General features: G+C 48.2%; 7 protein-coding genes and 1 non-coding gene across 8 annotated transcripts; 6 read left to right on the top strand and 2 right to left on the bottom strand.

Annotated features, from left to right (window-relative positions):
• Positions 1 to 83: 83 nt before the first annotated feature.
• F5B22DRAFT_496145 (uncharacterized protein) lies at positions 84 to 2,940 on the bottom strand. Its single transcript, XM_047972404.1, has 2 exons — positions 2,377 to 2,940; positions 84 to 2,320 (listed from the first exon to the last, which is right to left on the bottom strand). The coding sequence occupies exons 1-2, from the start codon at positions 2,808 to 2,810 to the stop codon at positions 139 to 141; spliced, it is 2,616 nt and encodes an 871-aa protein (XP_047825992.1). The 5' UTR covers positions 2,811 to 2,940; the 3' UTR covers positions 84 to 138.
• A 1,786-nt stretch (positions 2,941 to 4,726) lies between these two features.
• On the bottom strand, positions 4,727 to 8,243 carry F5B22DRAFT_496094 (uncharacterized protein). Its single transcript, XM_047972402.1, has 3 exons — positions 7,541 to 8,243; positions 7,170 to 7,466; positions 4,727 to 7,116 (listed from the first exon to the last, which is right to left on the bottom strand). The coding sequence occupies exons 1-3, from the start codon at positions 7,943 to 7,945 to the stop codon at positions 4,903 to 4,905; spliced, it is 2,916 nt and encodes a 971-aa protein (XP_047825991.1). The 5' UTR covers positions 7,946 to 8,243; the 3' UTR covers positions 4,727 to 4,902.
• Positions 8,244 to 9,648: 1,405 nt separating this feature from the next.
• On the top strand, positions 9,649 to 9,741 carry F5B22DRAFT_t189. The gene has a single exon. It is a non-coding gene; the product is annotated as a tRNA-Trp (tRNA).
• A 1,705-nt stretch (positions 9,742 to 11,446) lies between these two features.
• Positions 11,447 to 13,361, top strand: F5B22DRAFT_495813 (uncharacterized protein). The gene is made up of 2 exons (XM_047972400.1): positions 11,447 to 11,659; positions 11,728 to 13,361. The coding sequence occupies exons 1-2, from the start codon at positions 11,569 to 11,571 to the stop codon at positions 13,224 to 13,226; spliced, it is 1,590 nt and encodes a 529-aa protein (XP_047825990.1). The 5' UTR covers positions 11,447 to 11,568; the 3' UTR covers positions 13,227 to 13,361.
• Positions 13,362 to 14,601: 1,240 nt separating this feature from the next.
• F5B22DRAFT_661070 (putative glutathione S-transferase) lies at positions 14,602 to 15,500 on the top strand (the record flags this gene model as incomplete). Its single annotated transcript, XM_047980342.1, has 3 exons — positions 14,602 to 14,613; positions 14,656 to 14,893; positions 14,958 to 15,500. 3 exons carry the CDS (start codon positions 14,602 to 14,604, stop codon positions 15,377 to 15,379), a joined length of 672 nt encoding a protein of 223 aa, XP_047825989.1. The 3' UTR covers positions 15,380 to 15,500.
• Positions 15,501 to 16,059: 559 nt separating this feature from the next.
• On the top strand, positions 16,060 to 17,643 carry F5B22DRAFT_661066 (retinol dehydrogenase 12; the record flags this gene model as incomplete). Its single annotated transcript, XM_047980341.1, has 2 exons — positions 16,060 to 16,970; positions 17,039 to 17,643. 2 exons carry the CDS (start codon positions 16,060 to 16,062, stop codon positions 17,157 to 17,159), a joined length of 1,032 nt encoding a protein of 343 aa, XP_047825988.1. The 3' UTR covers positions 17,160 to 17,643.
• A 54-nt stretch (positions 17,644 to 17,697) lies between these two features.
• On the top strand, positions 17,698 to 19,373 carry F5B22DRAFT_495820 (phosphoesterase family-domain-containing protein). The gene is made up of 3 exons (XM_047972401.1): positions 17,698 to 18,075; positions 18,134 to 18,547; positions 18,610 to 19,373. Exons 1-3 carry the CDS (start codon positions 17,886 to 17,888, stop codon positions 18,918 to 18,920), a joined length of 915 nt encoding a protein of 304 aa, XP_047825987.1. The 5' UTR covers positions 17,698 to 17,885; the 3' UTR covers positions 18,921 to 19,373.
• A 1,397-nt stretch (positions 19,374 to 20,770) lies between these two features.
• On the top strand, positions 20,771 to 22,914 carry F5B22DRAFT_651426 (general substrate transporter; the record flags this gene model as incomplete). Its single annotated transcript, XM_047979461.1, has 9 exons — positions 20,771 to 21,105; positions 21,180 to 21,283; positions 21,343 to 21,382; positions 21,454 to 21,541; positions 21,599 to 21,619; positions 21,676 to 22,116; positions 22,181 to 22,327; positions 22,392 to 22,652; positions 22,714 to 22,914. The coding sequence occupies 9 exons, from the start codon at positions 20,771 to 20,773 to the stop codon at positions 22,912 to 22,914; spliced, it is 1,638 nt and encodes a 545-aa protein (XP_047825986.1).
• Between the last annotated feature and the right edge of the window lie 700 nt (positions 22,915 to 23,614).

Raw genomic sequence — 23,614 nt, 5'->3', positions numbered from 1 at the left:
CTACACCATGTATCTAGGGCTGTACGGCAACATTCATGGTATGAGAAACAATTTAACTATATTTCTTTAACTTTAAAAGACACCGTTGATTCTTGCTAGTTAAGGTTCAAGTACTATTACTCATGTGTAGTTAGTAAGCTATAGCCTATCGAACACTCTAGCCAACTTTGATAGAATCCCCCGTATGCGATATGTAGGGGGTGAAGGCAGCGCGGGAGACATATCGTGTGTTCCCACATCCACTGGAGTATCTTCTTCAAATGAGCCAGCACATCCTACCAGACGGCCAACCCGCCAATCGTCCTCTTCATTGCACAAGAGCTGTCGCACACCAACTTCAAAGTCTGAATCTCGTCTAATCTCCAACAAATCCTTCCATTTAGGGGCGAGTGTGTCCAATTCACGCTTGGTACACTGCGGGACTTTGTGGCCAATATACGCCGCAAGGTCACATTTGCATGCCAGCTCTAAAAAGGAGGTGATCCCTGCAATATCCAAGACGCAATCTACAGCATGGGAAAAGTCCCACCTACTAAAGGCTTTCGTGATAATAGACTCGAGCTCGTCTAATACGTCGACTTCAGCGTTTCCAGAAAGTGTCTCGCTCTGGTGAGCATAATACAGAGTTCCTAGCACCCACTGCTTAAGATATGGTTTTATATATGTATAGCGATGGAGGTGCATCAAAGACCGTGCCTGACCCAGGTTCGCTCTAAGTAGAATCCTCACAGGATCGAAGTCGCCACCAGCGATTCCCAGCAGCTTTTGTTTGATTTTAGATGTTTGAAGAAAGTCAACGACCGTACGGTGGAGGAAGCCTACTCGCTCTGCGAATAGAACCGGCGCGTCGGGATCAGGTGTAATGCATATCAGATCCTTACAACGTGCAATCAATTGTCTTTTCTTCGTGCCGAAAGCTTCTGCCTCATCAAAGTTCACATAAGGCCACGTCCTCAGGAACGGGAGCGGCTCCGCAGAGAGCGGCTCGTCTCCGAAATCCAGGAAGTAGAACGTGATCACTGGGAACGAGGTTCGGGCATAACTCATCGTAAGGAACAGACGCAATACCCTCTTAATGTATACCCCTTCGATGGTGCTGAGCATTCGGTCGAAATAATCATGCAAATCGCTCGGAAGTTCTCGAAGTCGACGTTGGAGGTCCAAAATTGTGTCCTCGTTACCCAGCCCGCGTAGGATAGACTGCACGACCAAGAAGACCCAGAGGAACACGCCATCAGCTCGCTTAGTTATTTCGAGGACCAGCTCACCCGCTTCACGCCTGTTGCGCTGTTGGAGGTTATTAAATCTCGTGCTTTGCTGTAGGTTATCTTGAATAAATTGCCGAATATCCCCATAGGTAAGATCCTGCAAACAAAGCTTCGAGGGGTTAACCTCGAACGCATCCGAGAAGTCAAGCCAGGGCCGACTAGATGCGCAGATCTTGATGCTTTTCAAAGCACCTATTCTGCGGATCACGGTGACTAGCTCTGCGTGGTCCCCATCATATTCGTCAAGCCCATCGATGAAGAGGCAAATTTTGCAACCTGTTTGTCCCGAAGCGCCTACAGCATCCTCAAGAGTTCTTACCAGCTCGGCGTGACTCCAGGGGCTGAAGCTGTCTGAGTATTGGGCATTCCACCGATTGGCACAGGCAACTTGAACCAAGTCCGTCCGCTGAGTTAGAATTTGGAGAAGAAGGGCTCGGAATAGGCCCTCCTGGGACTTCTGAAGATAGGTACCAGAGCTCCAGAAAAAGTGTTTGGCAATGACAAGTGAATTTTGGCCTGCCCATTCTTTTAAGTAGCGAATTGTTAATGGATGAGTCGCCAGAAACTTCATAAGGGTCGACTTCCCCGATCCTGCCTTGCCGGAAATCCAATATATGCTGTTGTCCTCGCGTAGCCATTCGACAAAATTCGCACTCTCCTGCTTGAAGACCCATTCCATCGTGTTCTTGTGTGTCTCGGCGATAGCAAACTCGCGATCTTTTAGCTGACTAAAGTACAAACTCTTTAGTATAGAGTTATGCTTCTTTTCAGCCCAATCTTCTACGCGCCGTACGTAGTCGATGAAATGATCCCACTCAGGTCTTCGTTTAGTCAATTTTCGATGCTTGGCAGTCTGCTGCACTTTAGCCTTATTACGTTTGTCCTTTCGAGAGCGCTTAACACGACCTATGGTCTGTTCCTCGTCTACATGCTTAGATATTCTTTCCAGGTAGTCGATTATTTGTTGGAGGTCGTTTTCTGTCGTTATTCGGAGTTCCTCGCCAGCGGCGGTAAGGGTTCTCAACGTCACATGGATCTCTTGTTGTTGCTGTCTGTAAACAGTCAGAAATAGAATTACTAACCGGAAGTCACCTATGAACAACCTGACCTTATTAGTATAATTAGGTGCGCGGAGACCTGGCCGCGAAGGTCGTATAGCCTCTCGGAAAGTTGTTTTAACTTGGATGATTTCAGTAGGGTTCTGGACACCATCTCGATGGCTTGGATAATAGTAATCCCAGAAGTGTTAACCTGGAGACTGTTGGTGATGGTCATGATCTCATCAGATACCGCTAGGCATCTTTTTGTAAGGCCATCAAGTGTCTTGTCCGACGCAGCTCCATCCTGAGCCTTCGGGTTTGATATGGAGATGCTACAAAATGACTGTTGCACATCGAGAACAATGGTTTCCAGCTCGTTCGTCTCCATGAAAGTGTGGTTGGGACTGTTAAGAATTTCCGGTATTCTCGTCACTAGAATAATGGCGTATTCGAGAAACTGAGCAACATTGCCTGCAAGCGCCACTGCTGCCAACGCCTCCATTGCAAAATGGGCAGAGAGCGCACCCCGCAGACCTCACGTAGAGACGGGTCAACCTGTAGACGGTTCATAGGACATCAATCTCATACCTGACATGAAATAGCCTTGCGAACTTTGAGGTAGTTATTGCATGGTAGAAACTATGGACCCCACTGCTATTGTAGAAGAGAATGCGCCTGGCTGATATATTAGCGTGAATAAGGCGACGAGGCAACTAGACAGACCGGCTGGCAGTCGCCTATCTTTGCTGCTGAGAGATTTGGATCAATAGAGTGTGCTATTAGCGGGCGGCGGGGGGTTTGGAGAAAAAAGGTGTTGCAACAGTTGGAGTACTGTAGGTGATACGAGAGGAGGCTTATATGGACAAAGAGGGTGGGTGTAATTGGGGGCCGACTTTTGGGTAAGGGGCAAGAGCTGGCAGTGAGACCGCAGCAATAAAGTGAAAACCCGCAATGGGTTGTATTTTATTGCCCCTCGCTTAATCACGTGAAGCTGTCGAGGATTATAGAGATTTGAGTCTTTTTCCTCTTCAAGGTGAAATAATAACTCGTCCAGCAAAGCCAGATGAGTTGGCATACTGGCTGCTGATCGGAACACAAAGTGGATGGATGCATACATAATAAGCCTGTCTGGTGGGTGACATGGATGTCGCTGTTACTCTACCCATTCTATATGCCTGGGATGAAATCTTCGAACTTCTGTTTTCCGAGAGAGTGAGAAAGAGGCAAAGAGGCTTGTTCAACTTCTGCTAGGCGGTATCGAGCTCATCGGCAACTTAATGGGAACTTTGCGCAGTTCTCCGTTATCAGTCAGGTTGTCTATTACTCACCCTTCATGTTAACGGATTGCCTAATCCGATAAAATATTACATTCATTTATCACACTTGCCGGTTACCTTTTATAGTATTTATTAGGATATATATGCAATTACCTAAGCAAACCTGTATGACCTCCGAGATTCGGAACTGAGTAATTATGTGGAAAGACTGAAGGCCTCCGGCTTGTTACGGAGCGTGTAGGCATGTTGGAACCTGTCAGCTTATTGGGGCGAAGCCCATGCTTGTGAATGGTAGGGCCGAGGCGGCATGGCATATTTGTCTTCATGCCCCTCCATTATGTTTAAAGCGTTTTACGATCAAACTTCACACCGTATCTCCAACGATGGTGTGCGAGATCAAGTGAAAGACAGTGCAGCATAATGTACATTTGCAAGCCAGGCCTACGCTCGCCGCAGCGATTATTTGATGGTCGTCTGGGCTCAGATCCTTCAAGTGTATACTATTAGTTTGAAAGCTGTCTGGCTATTCGTCGCAGACAGTCTAACGGCGTAGCATTTTACGTGCACGTTCATTAAGTCTTTCTAGCTAGCAACATGAATCCACCTGCCCATGGCACAACATCCTTGGTCGTGTTTCGGACCCATTCGTTCTGCCGTGCTAACACTTCTTCCAAATGCCTTTCTCTTTCATTCAGTCGTGGAAAGGGAAGGTCGGGGACGTCTTTTCCTAAAAACGCACACAATGGAGTGGAGATAGTTCAAATAGTCGAGTATATAAGGAGAGGAAGGCCCCCTCTTAGTATGAGAAAAGGCAGGAATCAATATCATTGAGTCCTTACCCCTACATTCTACCTATCTGCTATCTACTTGCTACCTACTTGCTACCCAGCTTCACTGAAGGGGTACTAACTCCTGACACTAACACAATCATTCGCATTTGCGTAAACGCGGTCTTGGAGAGTTGAAAATAATGGCTTAATGCACAGGCATTAATTCAAGCCATATTTTCCTCACACTAAGTTAGGATCTAGCCAGGGATTCGAGATCATGTAAGTACTTCATTCCTCAGGTGTCCCTACTCTACAAACGGAGCTTATATGCATGCTGCTAAATCGCTTCATCTCAGGAATCGAAAGAATAGCTAACTCATTCATATCTTAAAGTTCACCTAATTAAATATATCTAATATAATAAAAAATAATTAAGAGACCGTTGAGGTATTTATGTTCAAGATAGCGCCACTCTCAGAAAACATGGGTAAAGAATAAAATATTCAATCCGTCGCTAGCTTTACTCTGTTCACCCCTCAATATCTTGTTATCTACGTGGCGTATGCAAATGATCACTGAAAACATTGTAGTCGATGGACACAAAGCCAGATTTATCGACACTAAGCGGAAAATGGTGATTGGGCCGTGCGGTCGGATTGGCCCCCGATACATATCGAGTATTTCGGTCGTCCTGCGAGTTTAAATCTATTAGTTTTTGCCTAGGCATGTTAATTGCGCGGCCGATGGCGTTATGCCCCTCGTCGTCATCCAGATCCTGGATCTCGTCAAAATCATGATCATATTCCTCATCACTTTCTAACGTGAAGCGCCGCGGTTCAAGGTGGTACATTTTGATGAAAAAGTCCTGTATCTCGTCATCGTTCATGCCGACGGTAGGAAAAGGGTTGTTTTTATCATGCCAGCCCAGCCTAGTCCAGACACTGAACCCTGGAAACTTGGGGTGGCACAGGTTGTGGTAATAGGGAATATTATGCGGGTCGATATGATCGGCGACCACAACGAAGTGGACGAACCATGCCGTGGATACGTACTCGATGAGTACGCCCTCATCATTAGACAAGACGTGGTTTTGGGAGGCTACCTGCCCCATCAGATACAAGTAAGTCACACAAAGGTCGAGGAGAAGGGCGTGGCATGACTGGTGAGAAAAAGTATATTGCCAATCACAGCTTGTTGGACCTTGGATGACGTTCCAGTCATTATCGGCAGGCGCTATCTCCTCTGAATGGAGACCTTTCACTTCTTCTTCCAGCAGGAACTCCCGGGCCGTCTCATGGACAAAATATACTTCGTTGCAAATTATTCGGACGAAATGGCCGCCAAGAGATCGTATGTTATTCTCGAATGGATATACGATGTCATTTGCTAACTTCTTGATGCTTTGCAGCCCAGGTCGAAACGGCTTGGTTGGCTTGCTTAGGGCACTATGTTCTGCCGTCAATGCCAGGGCGACACTCAGCTCTCCGACCGTCAAAGGACGTGCGGCAGCGAGCAGAATACTGAACATTTTTCTTGTCTTCGGGTAATCTGGTCGTTTCCTGAGTATCTCGGCGAAGATCTGGTCGACCGTTCGACTTTGCAGAATTCTATCCAGTTCGCTTTTAGATGCTCCAGACTCAACCTTTTCTTTAAGTAGATCGATTATCAGAGTAATCCAGATGAAGGTTCTGTCAGCACGTGCAATGAGTTGCTTCTGTATATCGTAAAGAAGAAGCTCCGGAAACCCCTGATCTACCAGATCGGCTATTGCGGCTCGGACAACCAGAGAGATATCGGCGCTAATCAAGTCAGACTCGTCTTCACCCTTTAGGCGGATAGCACAATATTGAGTAGCTGGTTCATCCTGATTCAGCTGTTGCCGGCCAGTATTATGCACAGACGGGTTGAGTCGGTCGAAGACGACTTTAATCCAGTTCTCCGGTCGACTGGCAATGAGAATCTTCATAAACCCTCGTTTCAGAGTTATAGGTTTGGATTCTCGATCAAGTCGTTCAAGTTCTCGAAAATACGAACGAAAGAGCAATAGTAACTCTTCCTTTGCATCAGCCTCACATTCGTCTAGACCATCGATTAGACAGATTGTTGTATGGCGAACAGGAGGTGTATAGCTTCGGTCATCATCATCTTCTGCCGACGGCGCCTGCACGGCGTGTATCAGGAGTTCCCAGACGTCCTGAAGCGTATCCATGCTTTTGTCTTTTGCTGCGGCTTGAACTGTCGGTATAATACTACGACGCGTCACGAGCAGTTGGCGTAGTATTCCACGAAGAGCGAAAATTGCGCCCCTCTGCCGCTGATTGTCGGATTTAAAGAACCAATAACATAGGTGGACATGTTTCGACACGACAGTTGATTGAAAGTGGTCAATCAGAAAAGACATCATGACAGACTTGCCGCATCCTGGATTAGCTGATAACCACAGCAGTGCTGGCCCCTTTGATTCGTGCCAGCGTAGGAACTCGGGGTGGCTTAGAGCCCAAGAACATGTCCCCTGCGTTGGAGATGGGTTCCGATCTTTATGTAATAGATAGTCCGGTGCCCCTAGGCCTTCAAGCAACTCCCGTTCTCCAAATTCTTGATTGAGCCCTTTCCAGTGCTTCAGCATTCGTCTGAGATTCTCCAGTACAACGGGCATGCGGGAATCACTGCTTGTGAACCTGCATATCGAGCGATGGTTGCCGTTAATGGGAACCACTGTCTCTCCTTCAATACCCAGAACAGCAGAATGGCGATCTACGACCTATCTCGTCATTAGATAAGTTCTGTCGAGTGATTCGCTCCGATATTTCTTACCACTGAGCTCATAAAGTCCATCTTGTCGGTTTCATAGAAGCTACATATTTTAAAATCATATTTACGATTCGCATAAGTGGTTGTTATGTCGTCGAGTACTGGTGAACCTCTCTCAAGCTCTTTCAGTAGTTGTGTGTTTGTGTTAGTGCCGAATGAAGCAGCCTTTAACACGCGACTCAACACAGTCCCCAGAGATGCAATGCTAGATCCTCGATGAGGGGTTCCGAAAAATGCCACACCTGCGACGGCCACGAGCAAACGGTTGTAACAGTCCTTCTGGTAGGCTCGGTTACATGCCTAGAGAGAGACACAATTGTTATGAGCGGTGTTTGCTTAGTACCAGCATCGATCATGATACGATAGTGACTTACCTGCTTAAATACAATGCCGCCCAGGCTATGACAGACGAAGAGCATTGGCCTATCTTGCTCTACTTCACTGATCCGTTTCGCCGCAAGGCTCTCCAATAGCTGCCCGGCGAAATCTGCGACGCTGGAAACCGATTTACTGAACTGAACGGATGAGTTATAAGAAAAAGACATAACACGTGCGGTCTTCAGATGCTTGGGGATGTAATCCCGCAGCCAGTTGGTCCCCGTTGCTTCATCTGTCCATGTCGTTTTCCAATGGCCGTTGAGACCATGGATCGCTATGATGTCAATAGCCTCAGTATCGTGCGCCTCTTTATCAACTAGAATGTGCATGCCCCATTCTGAAGGATCTGCGGGCTCAAACACCTTCGCCCAGGATAGGCCAAAGCGAGACCCACGACTCATGGTATCATCGCTTCGCGTTCTCAATTGTTCGAATCTTCTACACTTCGATCAAAGACACTAATTAGCGGGTTAAGCAAGGTTTTTGGAGATGCCGCAACTGGCTGACGGCGTTCAACGATGAAAATAACTGATACAAGATGATTTCATGACAAGCGACAAACCGCATTGCTGCGCCCCGCTCGACATCTAAGCCTACCTACGCACCAACCAATGCACAGCCCGTATGTACGCCACATAGTCTTCAGCTTACCTCTGACATACGTTCTAATTCGTTAAGCGATTGGGGGCCAAGGACGCGTCGGTTGTGAAGATGACAGAGCTTTCTTCGCTTCAATTTCCACTTAAGCTTGTCGCATATCACCGGTTCCTAATACCAATCAGAGTCCACCGGCAAATGGCGGACCCCCTCTTGATCACTGCTAGTATCGCCGGCTTGGCATCTTGAATAGTCGCATACATGCTATATTCATCGAGATGAACTAACAGTTGATGCTGGTGATGCGAACATGAGATACGGTATGCATTATGCTTTGTTGGCTAGGTAGGTAGGTCAAGCCGATCCAGGGTCAGGCAATTTCTGTCTGTCGTAGGAATGGATGCGTCGATGCCAGATACATCGCTCGCTTTTGCCTCGAGATCGGACTCAAAATATTCTTCGAACATGGCTGGTAGATTCTCGAGATTATATTGGCAAGAGAGCTGAATACGGTGCGCTGCAGCGTTTCGTCTATTTCCATCATCAAGGCTGCTCGACTTTGGGACCGACATCGAGGTCGGGGGATCCTCACGCTGTTCATGCGGCTAGACGCCCAGATCCCGTGCGCCGACCGAGACGGCGCGCAGCGGAGCGCGCTGACGGCGGCATGGGCATCTCGGTGTGTCGTGCACTAGGTACCTGATCGCCTCACGGTTCTGCGACGGACATCCGCTTGCCAGCGGGCCCACAAGTACGTAGATTCGTGTGGCTGAGTACTATGCGTCCTCGGCGGACCGGTCGGCCTGGAGCGGTTACGAAGTTTTGAGAATGTGAAAAGACTAATTCGCGAAGCCATGATTGATCTACGAGTCCAAATGACTCACCTTATGGGTTGAGACACGGTGATGCGGAAACCGGCTCAGAGGTTGTCCGAGCCCTTATAGCAGCGGATGATGATGAGGTCCGTGACGAGAGATTCCTTGGAATCATGAGATTACCGAGGATTTCTTCAAGCTTGCGAAGCCAAAGACTATGCAACTGGAACATTTAGAGAGGAAAGTCAAGCTAGTAACCTGCGCTATGCTCAATTAAACTAATAGTTATGACAGTATCCATAACCATAAGCGTAGTAGTGGTGTAGAACGGCTAAGTGCCACCTTGACTATAACCAAGGGGTGAGCTTGAATTCAATGCTACCAATCTGCCTATTAACAAGATCTCAACTGCTGTTTTTGGGATGTATCAAGGTATTGAGATTGAGAATCTGCCATGGTGAATATGTGTGACTCAGCCAGCGGTTCAACTTGAAGCTAAATGGTTTCGATCTGCTGACTTATCGCGACAGTTCAACGGATCTGCCGCTTCTGACCGCCTTTTCAGAGGAAAGTCTAAGCGAGTCTAGGTAACCTAAACCCCATTTCCCTAGCGAACTAAGTTTTTTCTCCCCTTCACTAAGCTGCGTGGCGTAGGATGTTAAGAAATCATAATTAGCCAACCTGTCATCACTGGACCCATAGCTCAGCGGTAGAGCATCTGATTCCAGCTTGCAAGTTCATCAACTGCCTCCAGAAGGTCATCCGTTCAAATCGGGTTGGGTTCAATTCCTAATAATGACTATCTTTCCTTCGATGGAATGTTATCTTTTGTGTGTTTTGTTTTATTGATTCCCTTTCCCTAGAAGCGAATGCCATCTTTTTTGTTTGTCAGCCAGTGCAATGTTAGCGCGTCGTACTCTGGTCCGGAGGTCAATCATGAATCGGGCCAGCTTCATTTCCCCCCTATTTGTCACTATACATACATGTAGTAATCGACGGAAAAAAGATCTCAAGGTGATTGCTGTACACTAGTTATCGTATAGCGCACTACATCCCTTACGCCAGAAGGAAGAATAACTTCATCGGTTGAGGTCTGGTTACATCTGCGGGCTTAGGGTGTGTAGGACTAAGTAGCAGTATATATCGCAAACCCTCATCTTGCCGACGTAAACACTAGGTTTCAGAAGCCTATGCATCAGCGCTTTTGTGCAAGACGCGGGGTTCGTAAGAAACGCAACCAAGTGATAAGGAAGTTGAGGACCAACTCCGAGGAAGAGCTCCGACCTTGGTATACTTCGCAACATGAATACCTATAATAAGTAATACAGCCAGCCTACGAATGCCAATGGAGTACAGTTCTTTATATGTAATAGGCAATACAGTGATATACTTTATATAGTTGCTCCGCCTTTATCTCTCAATGCCGTCAATTGATTAGCCTCTTTTGGTTTATATCTAGTTGCGGAAGGCTTCTGGCATATGCTCCCACTTTGAACTTTTGATGGAACCTCATGTAATAGTTTATTTGTAGTTTTTCTACTAGTAAATCCTTAACCCAGGTGTTACACGCACAACCGCTGTGCCTGCTGAATATGCAGTACGCCTTACGCTTCGGCCGTACGGAGGATCATTGCAGGCTGTTCATGATCTAACAGAGACATGCAGGCAATATTGGGCAATATTGGAAAGTGAGGTTGTACAGACTTCGCTTCTTGAAACAGACCCCAGAGACCTAGGTGGTCTAGGCTGGCAGACCAGTTGTATATAGAGTCGAGTCAAGGACTTGTGCAGCCCTAGTTGATCATTGTAATCTGAATTCTCAGTTCCAAGCCCAGTATCTACTGCCCTTGTTATACCAGGCTTGGGTGTACACTTTGAGCTTGCCTCTCTAGTAGTCAGTATTTATCAATAGTCTTACTTTTGTATATACTCCCTGGCATGCTGTGATGAGTGAGAAAAACATATATCTATCTTCCTATCTAGGAACTTACTCATTAGGTACGGCCTTCTCCTTGAGTTACCAGCAATTGTATGACAAGTCTCTTCAGAATACCGGGCTTTGAGTTTCGGTACCTCGTGCCTCTTATTTTAGTTTATTAGTTATCGGTGCTCTAATATTCCCCTATCTAATTTTCCTGATGACCATCAATTCGCTGTCCGCCCTGCAGTCCTTCAGGTGCTCGTTGATATCAGCCTCCCTTTCAAAAGTATACAATCATTCAGTTTCATACTTCTTCTCAGAATTCTCGCTTACACTGCTACACCGTTTCTGCTCCCTTTACCCCTTCCCCCACAATCACACTATGCTACGCGTTTAACATTGATACCACTCAAGCATCGTATATCGCTAAAGGTTTCCCAAACCGCTGTGTGTCACGGACGGGCTCCACATTAAGCCTAGCTCCCGTGTAGTTGGTGCCACCCGGTATATCACGGGTACATCCCTAGGTACACAAGGCAAACAACCTGCCATCAACATTGTCATTGATAGCCAATCGCTCCTAACCGCCAGTGCGATATATGACCCGCGTTCTGTCTTACAATTCGATCAGCAAATACACTCAACTCTTCCTGTTCAACCGCTATCTCTCTATAGATAGGTACCCACGACCATGGACGGAAGAGTCTCTAAGTCTCGTCGAACTCGTGTAAAGCTATCCAGGGCTTTACAAGAGCAGCTACTAGACGCTATCGCGAAGAAAGGTATGGGTATACCCATCTATAACTTCCGTCGACATGAGCAAGGATAGCTCGCCTAACAGTCTCTCTAGATACTGAGGTTTCAAAGGCACCCATCCAAAAAGACTCCATCAGTGAAGGTTGCCTACGAAACCCACCTAAACGACGGTTTGACCAGATTTCTGAGACTGATGATCTTGGACCGGTACCCACGAAGCGAGCTCGGCTCGCAGAGATAGAAGTTCAACAGCCCCGGCCCCTGCGAGCGAAGAGCCCATACGTTTCATTTCTTCAAGACTTCATAGATCCCATCCCTAATATCCATACGGGATCTGTCTTTGTATCTGAATGGTTGGAGTCAGTTGGATCAGATCGACAGACACATTGTAGATCAGATAGCCAACTCTATTATTCCGCCAAATCATCCATCTCGCCAAGGTCCACAAGCTCAGTGCCAGATATGGGCACTAAGCGGGATGCAGATGGGTTCGTCGTTCCACCCACACCAGACTCTACCATATCCCCATATTCTCAAGAAGACGAAGGAGAGAACAACTATGCGTCATGCAATGAGCCATCTCTTGATGCATACACATCGTCACGCATTACTAGAGACAGCCAGATCTCAAAAACATCATCTGGAAGGGGTCTCATAGAGAGTCCGTCATATCGTTGGCAGAATCTAGCTGACAACAACATCTATCTACACCACCCATGCGATCCACTGCCTGAACACATTGTCAAATTGATCAAGATGATCCGTCAAGACCATGGATCGACAAGTCTGTCGTTAGACGATTTGAAAAAAGATCGGGGCCTATATGATCTCCAGTTGGGTGCGACAGAACCGGAAGTAGAATTGTATCTTCGTCAGAATATGTTCCCTAGGCCCGGACCCCGAGACATCTTGATGCGCGCTCTCAGGCAGCCCATGGTCAGGCAACTTGTCCCAAACGCAGGTTTCAAATCGAAAGTTAGCACTCCGGTGCCTGATATACTCTACGGATACAACTTCGCAAAGGCATTCGTTAACAAACGATCTCAGCTTCTTGCTTCAGGGGTTGCAGTAATACCAGCTAATCACCAAGGTGTGATATACCCGTTCTTTGTTGTCGAGTTCAAAGGCGAAACCTGTGGATCTGGAAGCTTATGGGCAGCAACGAACCAATGTCTCGGAGGATCGGCATCTTGTGTCAACTGTTCCGAATTCCTGAACCGTCAGCTAAGAGAGTCTCGAAGCATTAGCGACAAGTGCGAGCCCATGGACACGGCAGCATTCAGTGTTGCTACAAACGGAACAGAAGCGCGACTTCATGTGTCGTGGAAGGACAACGAGCAGGGATATTCTATGGCAATTGTCGATAGCTTCTTGCTTCAGAGACCTGAAGATTTTCTGGAGCTGCGCAAGTGCGTTTTGAATATCATAGACTGGGGCATGGGAAAGAGACTGGAACACATCCGGGCTCACTTAGATACTCTCATCGAAGGCAGCAGACAGCGAACTCCGGAGACAGCTCAGTCACACTCACCACTAATGCCGACTGGTACTCCTGCTTCCACAGGCAGTCGCAAGAAGCGCAGGACTTCGTAGCGATAAGACAACATAGCCATGGTTAGGTTGAGCATATCTGTTGGCTAGGCACATATTCTCTCTGCTGCCAACATCTTCTTTTGGCGTTTTTCTTTACTTTTTGTTTGCTGTTAAACTTTCACTCCTACTCTTCGCCCGGCACCTTCCCATTTGTATTCTTGTCCTTTCATTTCCTTGTTCTTCAGTATTTCCATTGATTTCATTTTTCAAACTCTTCTCGCATTATTACTACACATAATATGGGGCCCTTATAGCTTTCGTGAAAGCTTATGGGATTAACAAGGTTATTGATTGCTGAAAGGGAATCCCCCCTTTGTCAACGCCCTGGGGATGTTGAGTTCAAGGGCCAGCTATGTTACTCCATGTCTTATCGATACTCACTGGCGTCTCAGCCCATTGGTTATCTTATACTGGCAATTGATTCATTTTCATTTTCTTGGAATGGTGTTGTGGTAGAGGCTTGCTGGCGTGCAAAGGGTTAGACTATCTAGACTGACATGCCTTCTTCTCCCTCACAAGATGCGGGCACCAATCATCAATTCATTGTCTTTTCGCCCTTACTTGTAAAGCTTCTTGGACCTCCAATGTGAAATTTTACCTACCTGCGACTAGGTATGGCTGAGCTACCTATACGTAACGGGGCTGGTTGCTGGTTTATAGTCGGAGCCGAGTGGTTCGCTTGGCACTGGGATGCAAGCCGGAGAATATAAGGTGTGTCTGCGTAGCATGACGTTGCTTTTGCAATGAATTACTACCAAAAAGGTCGCATGATTTTTATTTTCTTCGGCTATTACTTACCTTCTGACAGGTATGTGCCCGTCTAAATTCGCTAAGGAAGCCTGTAATGATGATCATCTACTTTACTCTAACCAGTCCAGAGCAGGGGTCCGGTTACGTTGACCGCTTGTCAAAGAGTCATAGGTCCAAAAAGACCCTAGAAGTACCTATTGGGAGTCATAGTAAGATGTATCAAATGAGACATTGTGGCTGGCATCCCCATCCCTAGTGTAGTCCCGACACAGTGGTGATGGATGAGTCACCGGACTTATCGGGCTATCAGATCCGGCGGATGCCAACGGCGTTCTATTCAATTCAACTACTACATGCTCATCCGATTGCTAGCCTCATGTTGTTGGGGAATGGGATTGCGCTGCACTAAAGTCCGAGTGCTTCCAAGAACCGGCCCCCTGTGATCTTCGGCAGCCTCGGTACGTAGCTTTAAAAAAGGGTCCGACGAGTGTATATAGGTGTGAGGCATCACCTGTCTTCCAAGGTGTCATTCGTCAACATCGCTCATGATTAGTTGATCAAACTTTCACATCGAAAGACCACAATAGCACCGTCTCCAAGATTTACAACTAGGGAGGTCTTCGCTATGACGCTTATCGTGCACCACCTCGGCATCTCCCAATCGGATCGCGTTGTTTAGCTCTGTGAGGAGCTAGGCATCGAGTACGATTTGAGGAAATACAACAGATCCCCATTACTCGCTCCTCCCGAGTTCAAGACGCTGCATCCCTTAGGGTCTGCCCCTGTGATCGAAGATGGGGAGGTGAAACTAGCCGAGTCAGGCGCCTGCGTTGAGTACATTGCTCAGACACATGGTAAAGGGCGACTTGTCATCGCGCCGGGCCACAAAGACTACGCGCAGTATCTATACTGGTTTCGTAAGACAGGCTTGAGACTTTTTCCGCTATCAGGGTGATGAACGAACACTAACTCATGGGTTAGACTTTGCGAACGCTAGCTTGCAATCCGCATTGATGAGAGACCTAGCGCTGAAGATAGCTGGTGGCACCAGCGATGGAACGGGGAGGAGCAGTGACATATCAAAGCGGTTCAAAGAGAAGCTATCCATTATGCTGACCATGATGGACGATCGATTAGCGACAGTACCCTGGCTCGCAGGTGACCAATTCAGTGCCGCTGATATCATGGTGGTGTGCTGTCTCACAACGATGCGCTGCTTCAATCCATACGACCTAGGCGAATATGAAAACATTTTGGCGTATCTTGCACGTGTGTCAGCACGAGATGGCTACCGCCAGGCCAGACAAAAGGGGGATCCCGAACTTGATATCGGCCTTTTGGCGGGGGCTGCACCACCTCCAAGTCCGCAACCCACGCTGGTTCATGCGACACAGGACCAATAAGATGAAGACCGATGAAACGAAACTGGATTGATGACATTCCCGGCACACCTTGACGGCTGGAAGTCTAGACCTACCCGACTTTACTCGGCTGCACTTGATACAGAAGTGATGCCACTCTATCTTGACCTATACACTCAACTCAGTCCTATCAATTAGCCTCATTCATCATTCAATTAGATACATAAGTCATGAAATAAGGAGTTGAGAAATATTAGTAATAGCAATGGTTTTCTTTAATTGCAATGCGTCATCTCTCGCCCTGTGCGCCGCCTATGCTTACCATCACACAACTCGACTTTCCTTGTACGCCAATAAGCGATCGTCTGATCTTCTACACTATCCATTCGGGGCCCGCGCTCCTGTTTAAACGAAAGGTAGAGTTGGCGCTAAGAAGAAAAAGAAAAGATGATTAAAGACGTCGTGTCCCTCGACCGTGATTCGGCCGATTTGGTGCGCGAAATCGCACAGGCAGTATGTAATGTGAATTTGGAGGTCCGAGGCACGAGCATGGGTTTCGTAGCCTATATCAGCTGTGATTTCATGTATAATATGGGAACGCTGAAAGCGTGTTGGACAGAGAGTCATCATAGTTGACCTGGCCTGCTCCCTCACAGTCACATGTTCAGACGCGTTGTCTAGATCTTGAGTTTGTCAGATTCTCTCCTCTACTTTATCAGATTATGTCTTCGCAGCTCGCAAACGAGGCGCCCTTCGAGGAGAGCGTCCTGGCCTTCTTTTACAGGCAGTGGCTGGTGCGACGTAAGCCCGTACCAGCCGGGACAGACCTGTCATCTCAAGTAGCCATCGTCACCGGCTCCAACAGCGGACTTGGTCTTGAGGCAGGACGGCAGTTATTACAACTTGGCTTATCTCATTTAATCCTCGCGGTCAGGTCGCAGTCCCGGGGAGACAAGGCAGCCGAGGGTCTGAGAAAGGAGTTCCCTAATGCCGATGTGTCCGTCTGGCTCCTCGACATGAGCTCATATGATTCCATCACCACTTTCGTTGAACGGTGCAAGTCGCTCCCTAAGATCAACATGGTAATATTGAATGCTGGACTCAAAGGTGCCGCCGTCTTCACAACAGTAGAGAGCACTGGCCACGAGTATAGCTTCCAAGTCAACTACATCTCGACGGCACTCCTCACGATACTTCTGCTACCTGTTCTCAAGTCGAAGCGCGTCGCGGAATCGAAACAGCCAACCCTCACTGTCGTCACATCAGACTCAGCATTCTGGACCTCCATCGAAACGCCGGGGCCGATACTAGCACAACTAGACAAGGCCGAAGACTACACGGCGATGTCGTGGTATCAGAAAGCGAAGCTACTCCAATACTTCTTCATCTCGAAGCTTGCCGCGGAGGTTAACAGTGACGACGTCATCGTCAATTTGGCCAATCCGGGCCTATGCCGAGGCACAGCATTCGAGAACGCAGGCGACTGGTCAGTGATTACAACGTTGATGTTTGATACTTTTAAAAGGATGAATGGGAGGAGTGTGGCCACGGGTGCAAGCACGTATGTTGATGCGGCGGTGGTCAAGGGTGTAGAAAGTCACGGGAGCTATGTCAGCGAATGGGCAATTCGGCCGTACGTATATACCAACCCCATATTTCTCTCCTAGTGTGTATCCATCATGTGCTAACTAGATCGCCTAGTTATCCTAAGATCCTGTACACGGATGTCGGTGCTCAGATACGAGAAAGGTTGTGGGAAGAGACGATGGAGGATCTCAGCTTTGCTGGTGTATCCAAGGTCATTGAGCAGCTGAAGAGATAACGTTCGAGTTCAATTCCTCAAGGCGAGTCCATCGAGCAATACACACATGGATTCGAAATGAGGTACTTAAATATTAGCTGTCTTCAATCTAGCACCGGAGATTTCAATAAGTTGGATGATCCATTTGCTTGGGTTGCAGATTGAATCTCGAGATACCTAGATGTTCTCAATATTCCCAAAAGATGAATGAATGCAAAATTATTATTAATAGCAGCACCCCTATTGCAAGGAGGGTCATCCATTCATTAACCAGTTTAGGGCAAGCCTTAGTGGCGCTGACACCACTCACGTTCCCTGTTCTTCTGTTTCTACTGGCTCGCCCCCAGTGCGGCTCGACCGTTCCTCTGTAGCACCGACTGATTTCCTGTAGCACCACGCAAGGAGAAAAGTGCTTGTTTAGGAAGCTCGAGGTCGCCGCGTTCTTGTGCACCTACCTCTTTCAAGATTCTAGGCTCTAGCGAGGCGAATCCTCGCCGTTGACAATGCCGTTAGCTTTCGTAGATTCATTCACGGGGTTAGACCATCGAAGATCGATTGGGTGAGATTGAGCCTGGGTCGTTCAGGATGCCAATCTCTTACTGGGGGGAACCCTAGTGTAAACAATGATATAAAAGGCTTGATGTGCTCCCCTGGATGAGGTCTGACCCGGCTCAAGTGTATGGAAGCAAACCGCTTTATACATGTGATTCTCGCTAGGATTAGCTTGAGACGCGGAATCAGTTCAAGATGGGCAACGCTCCATCCACCAGTGTCGATCCTGGCACCATGTATACCGCGACGGCGAGTGCGTCGATCGCGGCTGCACGCGCTACAGCCCTGACATTAAGTCCGACCAGCAACGTCAAAGGGAGGACTTTCGACCGTTTCGTCCAGGTATTTCTCGAGAACCAAGACTTTCCCATCGCAGCCGGAGATCGTCAGTCTTCCTCTCACCGCGACAGGGAGGAGCGTTCATTGCTGATTCAAGTAAATAGCTAACTTGGCATATCTCGCGACCAAGGGCATCTTGCTAAACAACTACTATGCCGTCACTCACCCATCGCAGCCAAACTACATCGCAGCCGGCGGTGCAAGCACACACGGCATCATCGGTGATGGTTTCAATCGAATCGATGCCGACACCGAGTCCGTCGTTGATTTGCTCGAGGCGGCGCAGGTGAGCTGGTCAATCTACCAGGAAGATATGCCCTACAGTGGGTTTCAGGGGACCTACGTAAACCAACAGAACGGGCGTAACGACTACGTTCGCAAGCATAACCCGTTGGTGAGTTACGACTCTGTCGGGACGGACGTGAACCGCTTGGCCAAGACCAAGAACTTCACCATGTTCGACCGCGACCTGGCCAACGACTCACTACCCCAGTGGATGTTCATTACCCCTAACATGAGTAAGGTTCCCTCCTCTACATGCTGGGCTTGGGCACGGTCAACTGACTATTACCTTCCCCAGCCAATGACGGTCACGATTCGTCCGTGACAGTCGCAGGGAACTGGGCGCGCAACTTCCTCGACCCCCTGCTCTCTAACCCTAGGTTCAACAAGGACCGCACCCTGATCATCCTGACATTCGACGAGAGCGAGAGCTATCTCAAGGAGAACAGGGTTTTCACGGTGCTTCTAGGGAACGCCATCCCGAGCAGCAAGGTCGGCACGACTGACTCTAAACGATACAACCACTATAGCTTAATCAAGACGGTAGAGGACAACTGGGGGTTGGGCAACCTCGGCCAAAATGACGTAAATGCCGTATCATTCTTCTAAGGGGCTTTTATATATGAAGGGGCTGGCGAGCACGAAGCATGCGGCGTATACTCGGTCTCAAGCATGCTTCATATACAGACCATGCATATCGCTTGGATATGAATATAATCAATCTCCATACCAGGGCTCATGATGTTCGCAGTGGTCCTCTATTGTTTGATTGGCAGTCTTCAGTCACGGCTACCCACGGCTACTAGTATAGAAGCTCAGCAGCTTCTCAAGCCATATTATGGTGGCACCGTTAAGATGAGGCGAAATGGCCAGACTCATCTCTCGGTTCCTCAATGCAACTGGCCTAACCCCTATACGACACCAGGTTAACATCATGTCTGTCAGCTAGGGCCGTGCAGCTTGCCGAGATATACCTCGAGGTTATTTTCTGATAGAACTAAAGACCAATCAGTGCCGTGCAGAGAATATCCATGCCTCGGTATATACTTACTCTATTCAGATGGTTCACGCCGGCAAGCGTAGCAGCAGAAGCCGGGTTCGTAGACGATACCAACTATCCAGTCGAAAAGTCCCTTTGACCACAAAGCCTATAGTAATTTAGGTCCTAAGCAAGATCGCGATTGGCTGAGGTTCAGGGTCGCAGTTACAACACTGTCCTTATGCGCTTTTCATTGGACGAGTTGTTTCTTCCGGATTTATCCAGATCACTTGAGCCAAATCAAGGACACCCTGGTCTCCTCCCCCTCATTTGATCTCTCAACCATCTCACGACCACCCCTCACCCCTCGCCGCAGACACAGCGAGTTCTCTGGTTCGCCCCGACACACTCGATGCCCTCCCCAATCCTGCTGCGTGGCTGGACACCCGATCGATGCTACGGCTACTTTCGGTTAGACTAGCTGCAGCCGTGGAAGACGTCGTCCCGAACATTCTGTATAGGAATGTGAACCCAGTCAAACGGACCTTTGGATCCTCGTGAGCCGCAGAAAAAAGTGCAAAGGGCACTTGCAGTCGTCCTCTATAACTCGTCGGCACGCAGAGGTCGATCTGCGTAGCCTTTGTCTTGCGTTTCGGCCTGCTAGCACGTCGCTGCCGTGGAGGTTGTCAAGATGCCACCTCTGCCAGGATCTGGGTTTCACCCGTCTCATGTGAAATCCGGGGAAATGGCCCAGATAAGTCGCAAACAAGCAGGGAATTGTTGGTCATCGCAGACCCTGTTAAGAGCTTCTGACCCATTTCCGCGGACTGCTAGCAAGGAAGCCAGCTTTCTCATTGGGGGTCTATTCTGTCATAAGTAAGACATTCGCATTTCTTGAAAATGCCTTCAAAAGATGCTCTGCTGCTCGCTTGCAAAGCTCCGCATCGGCTCAGACCAAGCATAACGTACAACATGTGCTATAAGTAAGGTTGTACGATGCCCCGTAACCACAGCTCTCTCCCGTCATGCGCGTTCGCTTGTGACGGGAACGGGCTCCGCTAGTGTGCGTATGCCGGCTCTGCATGTCTACGCCTAAGTGTGCCCCAACCCCGGGATCGAGGTACCACCTCTTCCGAACATGAGAAGGAGGAGGTTTCCCATCGTGAACAAACCTGCGAACTATATTTTGGGCCTTGATTGGCTGGCTGCACGTTGCCCAGCCCATCCCTACCCGCAACATCAGACCAGCATGACTGGATATATTACACATCCCCCGCCGTGGCCAGCACCAGATGGTGCTGGTATAGCAGCCTGAATAATACTCCTGTATACGTTTCTATTCATAAATGCTGAATATATGCACATTTTTGCTGCGAACGCCCTATCTAGGTGCTTGAGACTGCATCCTTCAAGCAACACGTCGTCTCCCCCTAGGTGAACAGTTTTATCTAAGAGGAACCAGCGCTCATCAGTACCGACAATGGTGGGCCGCAACACCATCAGGTCGCGGGGCCGTAAGGATAGGGAAGAGATAGAAGTAGCTCTTGTAGAAGGGCCGCAGTTTGAGAGAGTATCTTGGACGAAGGAGCCGCACTTGAGAAAGCTTTACGCTTGGGCCGTGATCTTGATATTGGGCAGCGTAACGACAGGGTACGATGGCATGTTGGTCAACACATCGCAGCAAATCGATCGTTGGAAGGAGTTCTTCCCCCGGACCCAGGTCGGACCTAACAACCCGCAGGCTGTTGCCGACAGTTGGTTGGGACTTCTGGTGAACATATTCAACATTGGAAGTGTCATCAGCTTCTTCATAACGTGAGTCATTGGCTCTTCTTATTGTGTGATGTTCTTTTTTTCGGTTCGATTTAGTTTAACATGTTCATATCAAGTCCATATGTCGCCGATCACTGGGGCCGCAAGACTGCCATAGCTATCGGGTGCGCCATTATGATTTCAGGCGGCGTCGTATCTGCATTTTGTACACAATACGAAAGTACGTCCGGTTGCCTGCATGGCTCATTAGAAGCGTCCTTTAACTTACTGTATCGCTAGTGTACGTCGCGGGACGATTTCTGCTCGGTTTTGGGAATAGGTAAGCATTCAATAAATGGCATGCCTCGTGCTACTACAAGCGCAGTAATTCATACTGATCACTGGGAACAGTCTTGCGCAGATGGCATCCCCTCTGCTTCTAACGGAGATATGTCACCCCCAACATCGTGGGCCAGTCACAGCAGTATACAATTGTTTGGTGAGACCATATCACTTTCTTGCTTCAACTGAGAAAAAACTAACCTATCAACGATAGTGGAATCTAGGAGCGCTCATGGTAATTAAGATTCACTAGTTCAACCCCCTTTATGTATGGCACTTACACTCTTATAGGTAGCATGGATAGGCTGGGGCACAGCGCGAATGAGCAATGACTGGGCATGGCGTTCTATCACACTCGTACAAATCTTACCATCCCTCATTCAGATCATGTTCATCTACTGGATCCCAGAGAGTCCACGGTACCTCATGTCCAAGGACCGACACCGTGAGGCCCTCGACATACTGGCAAAGTATCACGCGGGTGGGCGGAGACACGACCTCCTCGTGCAATTTGAATATCGCGAGATCAAGGAGACACTTAAGATCGAACAGCAATTAGAACGCTCGGCGGGTTACCTCGATTTCGTCCGCACTAAGGGAAACCGATGGCGTCTCGCCATCCTCATCTCTCTTGGCGTCATATCGCAGTACAGCGGTAACGCTCTGTTCTCCAACTACATTGACACCGTCTATGAGGGAGCCGGTATCACCGACCAAAACAAGAAGCTCGCGGTAGGTTACAAATTCCAATGAAAGTTGTCTACAATGGAAATAAGAGACTGATATCTCAGTTTAGATAAGCGGAGGCAAGACGATCTTGGACTTGTTCGTCACGGTAATAGCCGCCCTCAATGTTGACAGGTTCGGTCGTCGTCCGCTGTTCCTTGTTTCCATATCAGGCATGGTTATCTCATTCGCAAGCTGGACGGTTTGCGGTGCCATTGTACGTCCCTTTGCTCACCAAGGGTCCGTTTGAAAGAGCATTCACTGACCCCAGCGAGCTATAGTATGAAAACTCTGCGATGCACAATGCCACGGCGGGTTGGGCCCAACTCGTCTTTATTTGGCTTTTCGGTATCTCGTATGATATTGGCTTCTCAGGCATGCTTATTGCCTACGCCCTCGAAGTCTTGCCGTTCAAGTTACGTGCCAAGGGTATGATGCTCATGAACATCACTGTGCAGGCTGTACTAGCACTCAGCAATCAGACGAACAAGATCGCCTGGAATAGGTTGCCAAAACACTGGTACTTTATGTTATTCTATACCGTAAGTCTCTGATCGAAACATATCTCTGAAAATTCCCTTGCGTACTAACTAGCGTCTACAGGCATGGGATTTCCTCGAGCTATGCTTCGTGTACTTCTTCTACGTGGAGACCAAGGGGCCCACGCTCGAAGAAATTGCCCGCATATTTGACGGCAGGGACGCAGTCGCTAACATTAACATTCAACAAGTACAAAAGGAAATCCAGCATGCCGAGAAGGAGGAAGACGTCCCGGATGACCGGCCATACCCGGGTGCATTTTAGGAAAAGGGGAATGGAATAGTAATGTAACTCATGATTTAATGGAAAAGAAGCTGGGTGGCGTTATAGCGCAGTTGCATTTAAATACCTACACTCACTAGACTTAGTTAATATACCAAATAATGTCATGGTCTTCATATCTAACAGTAGGCTATAGAGTTGCCCGTTAATAGACACTCAAGGAAAGTTGGACATGATGAGAGATCACCGCCCGGTATCTCTGGCACTACCCTGGAAACCCACAGAGAAGCTCTGCATTCTCAGCGCAGATGCTCGATGTGTATTAGACATGATTACAACCTTCACATAATCGCGTTTACCGGCCTCGTAAGGGAAACACCTTTCATGCCGATGTAGTTCTAACTACATTGCTCTGAACACTATCAAATATTTTATCATCGACATGACGGTTGGCGGGCCTCTCTATCCCGACTTTTTACTCCCCATTTTCTCTCTCTCCGCTACGAATGTCTCAAAGTCCGCCTCCGCATATGGTCTCTATCAAGTGCGTACAGTCACCACGCACCTCTCCCAAAACTCTTATCACGAATACTAACTGATATCAGCCTCCTACATCACACGCTCAATGTCACGGAACGACATAAGGAGTGCAGTACTATGCCACTACGCCACCAAAAGGTAACGACGAGTTATCAAGTCGAGAGCTTGACGTCTCTGCACTCACTATATAGTACTTTACTGT

The sequence above is a fragment of the Xylaria bambusicola genome, assembly GCF_022495145.1.
Source record: "Xylaria bambusicola strain CBS 139988 unplaced genomic scaffold F5B22scaffold_68, whole genome shotgun sequence".
Taxonomy (NCBI): Eukaryota; Fungi; Ascomycota; class Sordariomycetes; order Xylariales; family Xylariaceae; genus Xylaria; species Xylaria bambusicola.
This window is presented reverse-complemented; position numbering and strand designations above follow the sequence as displayed.